We start from the raw sequence: 9,899 nt of genomic DNA on the forward strand, positions 1-9,899 counted from the left end.
TTGCAAGCCAGCAGGGGACGTGTCGGTTCCGGGCCTTGCGGCCGCCGCCGACGGCGGGACAGTTGTTCCGAATTCTATTGAACAACAAGGGAAAGATTCCCTGCTGGGTTTGCACATTCAGGAATGGGGGCGCCTCCAGATGGAGGATACCTCCCTCCTCGCGTTGCGTCGTCGCGCCGGGGAGGCAGGGCGGGGATCGGGTGATGCCGACGCATGGGAAATGCACGCGGGGTTGCTGTTGCACTGGGACGGAAAATCCCACCGACACCGGCTGGTGGTCCCTTCGGGCTTACGGGGTAGGGTGGTGTGGGCTGCTCATGAGCGCCTCCTCCACCTGGGTACCCAAAAGACCCTCGCCTTGCTCCAGCGTGATTTCTTTTGGCAAGGCATGACAAGGGATGTCTCAGATCTGTTGGCTTCATGCCCGCGGTGTGCACAGCGAAAACCACCAGCACGAGAATCAAACCCGCCCTTGCAGTCTATCAGGGTCTCCAGAGTAAACGAACTTGTCGCGCTGGATATTCTGGGCCCATTCCCCGCCACCCCTAGGGGTAATAGATATTTGTTAACCGGGGTCGAGTACTTTACGCGCTGGCCTATGGCCTGGCCCCTGGCCAATCAGTCGGCAGCAGCCATCGTCGACGCCTTTGTCCAAGGCTATGTCATGGACAAAGGTGCCCCGGAGCGGCTGCTGACCGACCAGGGTAGAAATTTTTCCGGAAAACTCCTCCAACAGGTTTGTGAGCTCCTAGGAACGAAAAAGATTCGTACTTCCCCCTATCACCCGCAAACTGACGGGATGGTCGAGCGTCTGCATCGCACCATCTCGTCTATGTTATCACAGCAGGTTTCGGACTCACAGACTGATTGGGACTTGAAAATCCAAGGGGTCTTGGCAGCATACAGATTGGCCCCCCATGCTGCAACGGGATTTTCACCATTCTTCCTCATGTATGGGCGCGACCCTGACCCACCCATTCGGGCGCAGCTGCAGATCCCCACACCACTGGGTAAAACAAAATTAATTGACCATGTCAAATTCAACCTTGAAAAATTGACTGAGGCACGGGATGCTGCCATGCTAAATTCAGAACAGCGTCAAAAAGCAAATGAGCGCCTCAGACTGGGTCGCGCGCACGTGCTGCAGTGGAAGCCGGGGGACAGGGCATGGCTGCACTGCCCCCAGGTACCACTCGCAACATCCCCTAAACTGGCGCGGCCGTGGAGGGGTCCTGTAGAGGTGGTCGAGGTTCTGCGGCCTCAGTGTGTTCGCATCAAATGGGGGAAGCGCCGGTGGTTTGTGCACCCCTCGAGACTAAAACCATTCGTTGCGGTGCGAGGCCCCACTCCACACACGCGTGGCCAAACATGTGGGGGGTCGGCCGACTCAAAGGGTCCGTCCTTGCTGCCCTCGCCTGACGTGTCGCCGGCTGTCCCGCCCACAGGTGCACCGGGATTGACGGGCTCGCACCCACCTACCGCTGCGAGGGATGCCGAGGGTCTCGCGACGTCAAACGCGGACTCAATACGGAATGAACAACTGCCACCGGCGGGTTCGCCACCCGGGATTGCCCCGTGTGACGGGCCTGCAGCAAGGACGCGCGCAAAAATGCGCAGACTCTTATGATGCATTGGAAGAACACTTAATTCTCTTGTGTACGGTTGCGGGGTGCTGCGTCGGTGGGGAGCTCCTGCCACATTTTTGTTGTGTTGCATGTGTGCTAGGGGTTCCCTGCTAAACCTGTATATACGTCGCTCTTACGGAATTCGTATTTATTCAGGGGGGGTGCGTCGGATTGTTCCCTTCGGGGTTTGTGGGTTTTATTGTTGTTGTTGTTGTTCCCTTCATGTTATCGTTACAAAACGTTTTTTTGAGGCACACGCGGGGATCCAGGGGTTAATTAACCTTTATTGAAGTTGTTGCAGCCGGGACGGCTGCGAGCTGTACAGGGGGGGGTGATGTAGGGCTGTTACAGAGGGGCTGTTTGTGTAGGGCTGTTTGCATAGGAGCTAACGGATAATAAACACAGTGGGCGGGGACTCCGTGAGTACACGGGGTGGTGCCCGCAACGACGTCCGCACCGGACGGCGTGAGGGGGGTTTCGATCCTCTAGGGGGGTACAAAAAGGGATGAGCCAGAGAGCTCGGGGTTCAGTCTTGGAGTAATTAAGGGAAGACGGAAGACCGGCCAGATAGGCCCTGGACTCCCCCTGGGACGCCGCCCTTGTAAGGGCAGCGCAGGCTGGAGCCAGTGGCGTGGTCCCGGAACCAGAGTTAGTCCTCTGGGACTCCGGGTACCGTAGCCCGACTGACCAGTGTCGGGCCAGACAGCCTCCCCTAGCCCGTTAGTGGAGGACTCGGGTAGGAAGGCTAGCTAGAGGTGTATTCCCAGTTATACGGGTGAGGGGGCCGATACACCCCTCCAGTGCTGTACGACATTGTGTAAATAAATACGTGTGCCTTACTACGGTGTCCAAGCGTCTTCAAGAGTACTTCATTTCTATAATGTTAATAGCTGCAGAGGTTTGGCGAAACAAAGTAGTTGTACTTACGTGCCCGTGCTTGATTTGTGTTCCCATTATTTGCTTTATAAAACAATCTGTCCATGTCTCTCGCATCCCCAGGAAGGGCATCTCGCAGCCCCAGGCGGTGCGAGATGCCCCCGAGGTTTAAGAACCGCTGCTCTCAGGAGTGCAGCATTCCCAGCAGTGTTCATTGTTGGTTCTACATTCAGCGTCTCATCATCATCAGCAGCAGCAGCAGGCGTCGCTTTAAACCGATGCTGGTGACCTGGCCCAGATGTGTATAGATGCGGGTCCTAGTTCTATCTGTAATGCACAGCATTATGATGCGATATGGTTCAAAATAATTCAACATCGAGCACGCATAGAGTCAATTACCCAAACATCGCACACCTCCTGGCTTTGACAACCCTCCTCCTCCTGGAAGACTCTGGTGGTGGTGGTGGTGGAACCATCAGCGGCCCCGGGGGCGCCACGGTGGCTATGAGATGTTAACTACCTCGCCTGGTGTACAGGATGTCGTGGGTTCGATCCCGACCCTGACGATGCCTGCTGCTGCTGTATATTTGGAGTTTGCGTGTCTCTCTGTGGCCGCGTGGATTTTCCCCTCCACATTTAGAATCAACGTGCGTTTACAGTATTTGGCCGCTATGAATCTCTGCGGCTAAGCCACGTGGGCAACGCCTCACCTCTTCACCTCGTCACCTCGTCAACCGCGTTAAGCGTGCGGCGCTCACGACGAGGTTGAGGAGGTCACTCCCATGTTTAACTTGTTGTTCAACTGCACCGATGTCGATCTACGGTCCCCAATAAAGCTCTTAACGAAACACAAGATTGCAATCCAAGTCTCATTTACATCCCTCTAACCGTGTTCTTCATTGCAAGGGCACCGAGCCGCTGCAATGAAGAACACGGTTAGAGGGATTGAAGTCGGAGCGGGGATGAGCATAGTTGATTGGAGACGAGAGGGAGGGAGGGAGGAGAGAGGAGAAAGGGGGGAGGGAGGGTGGCAATCTCTGCCAGGTTTCATTCTCTCGTCAACACCAACGCGTCATCCATAATACAGGTATTTTTTTTGGGGGGGGGGGGTTAGATCGTGTAAATATATAAATGTGTCATTAAACCCGCCACCACCCGACACAGCCAACTCGTAAGGATTGTGTCACGTGAACAGAACGTGGCCAATTCGTGACTGGTCCAGCACTAACCGGTGTGTTGGAGAGCCAAGCCACGACATTTACAATCTGAGTCGATTGTAAATGTTGTGGCTTTGCTCTCCAATTGGCACGTTCTGTTTACGTGACACAGCCCTTACCCACTGGCTGTGTCGGGTGGTGGCGGGGTTTAACGACACATTTATATATTTACGCGATCTAACCCCAAAGAAAACTCTATCATGGATGATATAGCTCGCGAAAGCCGACTACGATTACTACGTGTTAAACTGACCAACACGTCAGCAATGCCTCTTTCTCTCTCTCTGCAATTCCTCGTCTCCCGCCCAGGAGGCCGCGTAGCTGACGGGATGAGTCAAACAATCGATGCCGCTATTTGTTCTATTCGGAGAGACGAATACGGGAAGGAGGAGGAGGAGACATCGTGTCATCCGCCTGGTTATTTTATTAATTGGAGTGGGGGGCGGTGGGGTTCTATGGTTGGCCCCCAAATCTTCCTGAAGTCTGCCCGGGTTTGGGGGGCACAGCCCCCCCCCCCAACCCCTCATCCACGTGGAGCCGCTCATGCCTCCATCTGTCCGCTTCGCTCCGATCCGCTCCGTCTCCCTTGAGATGGACCCCGGGGAGCGGCCGGGAGGAGGGAGGCTGACGATTTACGCTCCGCGCAACGCGTAAATCACGGAGCCGGTGGGGGGATCAGGGCGGCTCCGCGTCTCCCTCCTCCTGCCCCCCCCCTACCCCCTCTACTATCCTCCTCCTCCTCCACCTCCCGTCCTCGTCGTCGCCGCCATCCCTGCAGCCAGAACCCCGGGGAGCGACGCCCGGAGCCAGAGGAGCAGCGGCCGCGATGCGCGGGGCCGGAGGCGGCCGCTGCTAACGCCGCTTCAACCCCCCTCCCACCCTCCACCGCGTCTCCCTCCTCTTCTCCCCTCGTATCCACTCAAGTGCCCCCGCGTCTCCCTGCGTCTCCATCGCGTCTTCTCCCCTCGTCCACTCAGGTCTTGTACCACGTCTCCGATTCGCTTCCCCACGTCTACTGCGTCTTCTTCCCCCTCTGCGCTTCCCCGTGCGCTGCTTACGTCTCCCCTCGCCCCCCCCCCTCACGTTCCTCTCTCCCTTCCTCATCACTCCCCTCGCCTCCCTCTCCTCGTCTCCGTCACCTATCCCCCTCATAACCTCACCACCTCCTCCGTCGGTCCCTCGCTTCTCGCCTCATCTCCCCTCTCACGTGTCCTTACCTCCCTCTCATCTCCCCTCTCACGTGCCCTTACCTCCCTCCCATCTCCCCTCTCATCTCCCCTCTCACGTGTCCTGACCTCCCTCTCATCTCCCCTCTCATCTCCCCTCTCACGTGCCCTTACCTCCCTCTCATCTCCCCTCTCATCTCCCCTCTCACGTGCCGTCACCTCCCTCTCATCTCCCCTCTCCTCTCCCCTCTCATCTCCCCTCTCATCTCCCCTCTCACGTGCCCTTACCTCCCTCTCATCTCCCCTCCCATCTCCCCTCTCATCTCCCCTCTCACGTGCCGTGACCTCCCTCTCATCTCCCCTCTCATCTCCCCTCTCACGTGCCCTTACCTCCCTCTCATCTCCCCTCTCATCTCCCCTCTCATCTCCCCTCTCACCTCCCCTTCCCTCCCTCTCATCTCCCCTCTCTTCTCCCCTCTCATCTCCCCTCTCATCTCCCCTCCAACGTGTCCTTACCTCCCTCTCATCTCCCCTCTCATCTCCCCTCTCACGTGCCCTGACCTCCCTCTCATCTCCCCTCTCATCTCCCCTCCAACGTGTCCTTACCTCCCTCTCATCTCCCCTCTCATCTCCCCTCTCACGTGCCCTTACCTCCCTCTCATCTCCCCTCTCATCTCCCCTCTCATCTCCCCTCTCACGTGCCCTTACCTCCCTCTCATCTCCCCTCTCATCTCCCCTCCCATCTCCCCTCTCACGTGCCCTTACCTCCCTCTCATCTCCCCTCTCACGTGCCTCTCGTTGGCTCTCTCACGTCTCGACTCCCTCGTATTTGCCTCAAGTTCCCTCAATCTCCTCGTCTCCCCTCACCTCTCACGTCCTCTCATTACACCCCCCGCCCCCCACCCCTCCTTATCATCCTCCCATCTCCCTCACTTCTCACCTCCCTCATTTACACCTCACCTTTTCTGGCGTCTCCCCTCACCCACCCTCACCTCCATAATTTCTTCCCTCCCTCTAATTTCCTTCATCTTCCCTCAACTATCTCATTCCCCTCACCTTCACTCACCTCTCATTCTCATCATCTTCCCTCAACTCCCTCATTCCCCTCATCTTCCCTCACTTCTCCCCCAAATCATCTCCCTCACAAATCCCCTCACTTCTCACATCTCCCTCTCATTCCCATCACCTCCCTTCATCCACCCCTCACCTCCCTCACTTCTCACAGAATCATCTCCCTCAGATTCCCCACCAGGGCCCTCACCTCCCGCCGTCATCAACCTCGTCATCTCCCCCCTTCCCACCACCACCTCCACCACCGTCATCGTCACCACCTTCGCCATGGACGTGGTGAAGGCCTCGCTCGTGTGCTTCAGCCTGCTCTTCTGGCTGGCCGGCCTGGCCACGCTCTCGCTGGGCCTGTGGGCCCGCCTGGCCCTGTCCCTCTACCTGGAGGAGCTCACGACGGGCGACTACAGCAGCGCGCCCTACGTGCTGCTCGCGGCCGGGGCCGCCGTCACCGCCTGGGGCTTCCTCGGCTGCTTCAGCGCCGCCACCGGCAACCCCCGCCTGCTGCGGGTCTACGGCCTCTTCCAGGTCGCCGTGCTCGTGGCCGGCCTCGCCGCGGGCCTCTCGGGCCTCTTCTACCGCCGCGACATCGCCGAGGGCTTCCGCCACGGGCTCGCCCGCGCCCTGCGGCTCTACGGAGACGACGACGCCAAGAGCGCGGCCATGGACGGCCTGCAGAGGGCCCTGGACTGCTGCGGGGTGGACGGCTTCCAGGACTGGCTGCCGGCGCCCTGGTCCCGGGGCCGCCTCAACAACGGCTCGGTGCCCGAGAGCTGCTGCGTGCGCCGCCGCGGGTGCCGCAGCGACCCCGTGGGCCCCGCGGGCGAGGGCATCTTCCCCGACGGCTGCTTCACCAAACTCGTCGACCTCGTGAGCGACAACCTCTTCTACATCGCGTGCGGCGCCCTCGGCCTCGCCTTCACGCAGGTCATCGGCATCGCGCTCGCCTGCGTGCTCGCGGCGCGCATCGAGGCCGGCCCGGGGCCCGAGGGCGACCGCGACACCCTGTCCTAGGAGGGGGTGGCCCTCCCCTCCCCGCCCTGCCGCTCCACCCCGAGCATCGGGACGCGTCTCTACCAAAGGGGCCCCAGGCCACGGGCCCGAGGGAACCAGGAGGGGCTCCAGAGAGACTTGCAAAGGGACCGGGGCTGGAGAGAGGCCCAGCGGTGGGGTGGGGGGGGGGGGGTCCTCGGAGGAGACACAGAAGACGCCGACGGCGAGGGGGACAACCCCTGCTGACGGGACCCAGAGGACCAAGGAGGTCCAGTGAGTAACCGCGTGGGGATAGCCACGAGAGCTCCTACGGGATCCCGGGGGAGACTCAGGGAGGGTCAAGACGAACGTCTGCTGAGAGGCCAAGGGGGTCCGAGGGGGCTGAAGGGGGCCCGTGGGGACGCGTGAATCGCGAACACAGCGCGTGTGGGTGCAGCGAGTCGCGCACCCGGGGTACCTTTGTCGCGTACCCGGGGTGCGTGTGTCACGTGCTTGAGGTACGTGTGTCGCGTACCCGAAGTACCTGAGTCGCGCACCTGGGGTACCTTTGACGCGTACCCGGGGTGCGTGTGTTGTGTACCCGGGATACACGTGTAGCGGCACCCGGGGTACCTGTGTCACATACCTGGGCTACGCGTGTCGCGTACACCGTGTGGAGGCAGCGTTGACTCTACACCCAGAGGCCGGGGGGGGGGGGCACCCAAACCAGGCCCCCCACCAGTCCCCGGCCCTTGGGGGCCCCGCGTGGACGGGATAGGAAGGGGGGGGTGGCGGTCGTGTAATCTGTTGTCTGTCACGTGACCTCACCCGGTGAATGGGGGGCACGTGGGAGGGTGGAGGGGGTGGACACTGCCCCCCGCACCTTGTCCGAACTTAAAACCGCAACTGGCCATGTGTGGCCTTGAACCCCGTCCGCGCGTGCCCCCCCCCACCCCCATGACTTGTTCATCTTGATCGGAAAATAAAACGCGGCAACTGCTCACATCATGGGCAGCTCGTGGTGAGTGTGGTGAGCGTAGTTATGTGTGGCGTGAGTGTAGTACGTGTGGTGTGGTGTGGTGAGTGTAGTACGGGTGGGGAGTGTAGCATGTGTGGTGTGGTGAGTGTGGTGAGTGTGGTGAGCGTGGTATGTGTGGTGTGAGTTTAGTACGTGTGGTGTGGTCAGGGTAATATGCGTGGGGAGTGTGCTGTGAGTGTGGTGAGTGGTAGGTGTGGTGTGTGTGCTGTGAGCGTGCTGTGAGTGTGGTGAGTGGTAGGTGTGGTGTGTGCATGTGCTGTGAGCGTGGTGAGTGTGGTGAGTGGTAGGTGTGGTGAGTGTGGTGTGTGCATGGTGAGTGCGGTGAGTGGTAGGTGTGGTGTGTGTGCTGTGAGCATGGTGAGTGTGGTGAGTGGTAGGTGTGGTGAGTGTGGTGTGTGCATGTGGTGTGAGCGTGGTGAGTGTGGTGAGTTGTAGATGTGGTGAGTGTGGTGTGTGCATGTGGTGTGAGTGTGGTGAGTGGTAGGTGTGGTGTGTGCATGTACTGTGAGCGTGGTGAGTGTGGTGAGTGGTAGGTGTGGTAGGTGTGGTGTGTGCATGTACTGTGAGCGTGGTGAGTGTGGTGAGTGGTAGGTGTGGTAGGTGTGGTGTGTGCATGTGCTGTGAGCGTGGTGAGTGTGGTGAGTGGTAGGTGTGGTGTGTGTGCTGTGAGTGTGGTTAGTGTGGTGTGTGCACGTGGTGTGAGCGTGGTCAGTGTGATGACAGCGTGGTGGGCGTAGGGTGTGTAGTGAGTGCGATGTAGTGAGTGAGCGGTGGCGTAGTGGTTAGGGTGCTGCGTTCCAAACCCGGCCACTCGAATTATATTCCCGCTCACGACTAATATATTCATATGAATACAGTGAGGGAAAAAAGTATTTGATCCCCTGCTGATTTTGTACGTTTGCCCACTGACAAAGAAATGATCAGTCTATAATTTTTATGGTAGGTTTATTTGAACAGTGAGAGACAGAATAACAACAACAAAATCCAGAAAAACGCATGTCAAAAATGTTATAAATTGATTTGCATTTTAATGAGGGAAATAAGTATTTGACCCCTCTGCAAAACATGACTTAGTACTTGGTGGCAAAATCCTTGTTTGCAATCACAGAGGTCAGACGTTTCCTGTAGTTGGCCACCAGGTTTGCACACATCTCAGAAGGGATTTTGTCCCACTCCTCTTTGCAGATCTTCTCCAAGTCATTAAGGTTTCGAGGCTGACGTTTAGCAACTCAAACCTTCAGCTCCCTCTACTGATTTTCTATGGGATTAAGGTCTGGAGACTGGCTAGGCCACTCCAGGACCTTAATGTGCTTTTTCTTGAGCCACTCCTTTGTTGCCTTGGCCGTGTGTTTTGGGTCATTGTCATGCTGGAATACCCATCCACGACCCATTTTCAATGCCCTGGCTGAGGGAAGGAGGTTCTCACCCAAGATTTGACGGTACATGGCCCCGTCCATCGTCCCTTTGATGCGGTGAAGTTGTCCTGTCCCCTTAGCAGAAAAACACCCCCAAAGCATAATGCTTCCACCTCCATGTTTGACGGTGGGGATGGTGTTCTTGGGGTCATAGGCAGCATTCCTCCTCCTCCAAACACGGCGAGTTGAGTTGATGCCAAAGAGCTCCATTTTGGTCTCATCTGACCACGACACTTTTACCCAGTTGTCCTCTAAATCATTCAGATGTTCATTGGCAAACTTCAGACGGGCATGTATATGTGCTTTCTTGAGCAGGGGAACCTTGCGGGCGCTGCAGGACATCCTTCACGGCGTAGTGTGTTACCAACTGTTTTCTTAGGGACTGTGGTCCCAGCTGCCTTGAGATCATTGACAAGACCCTCCCGTGTAGTTCTGGGCTGATTCCTCACCGTTCTCATGATCATTGCAACTCCACGAGGTGATATTTTGCATGGAGCCCCAGGCCGAGGGAGATTGACAGTTCT

General features: G+C 58.0%; 1 protein-coding gene across 1 annotated transcript; it reads left to right on the forward strand.

Moving 5' to 3' along the window:
- The first annotated feature begins 5,630 nt into the window (after window positions 1-5,630).
- Window positions 5,631-7,359, forward strand: LOC133351671 (tetraspanin-7-like). The gene has a single exon (XM_061567064.1). It carries the CDS (start codon window positions 6,223-6,225, stop codon window positions 6,961-6,963), a length of 741 nt encoding a protein of 246 aa, XP_061423048.1. The 5' UTR covers window positions 5,631-6,222; the 3' UTR covers window positions 6,964-7,359.
- The last annotated feature ends 2,540 nt before the right edge of the window (window positions 7,360-9,899 follow it).

Source organism: Lethenteron reissneri, chromosome 38 (assembly GCF_015708825.2).
Source record: "Lethenteron reissneri isolate LAM-NWPU_2019-01 chromosome 38, ASM1570882v1, whole genome shotgun sequence".
Taxonomy (NCBI): domain Eukaryota; kingdom Metazoa; phylum Chordata; class Hyperoartia; order Petromyzontiformes; family Petromyzontidae; genus Lethenteron; species Lethenteron reissneri.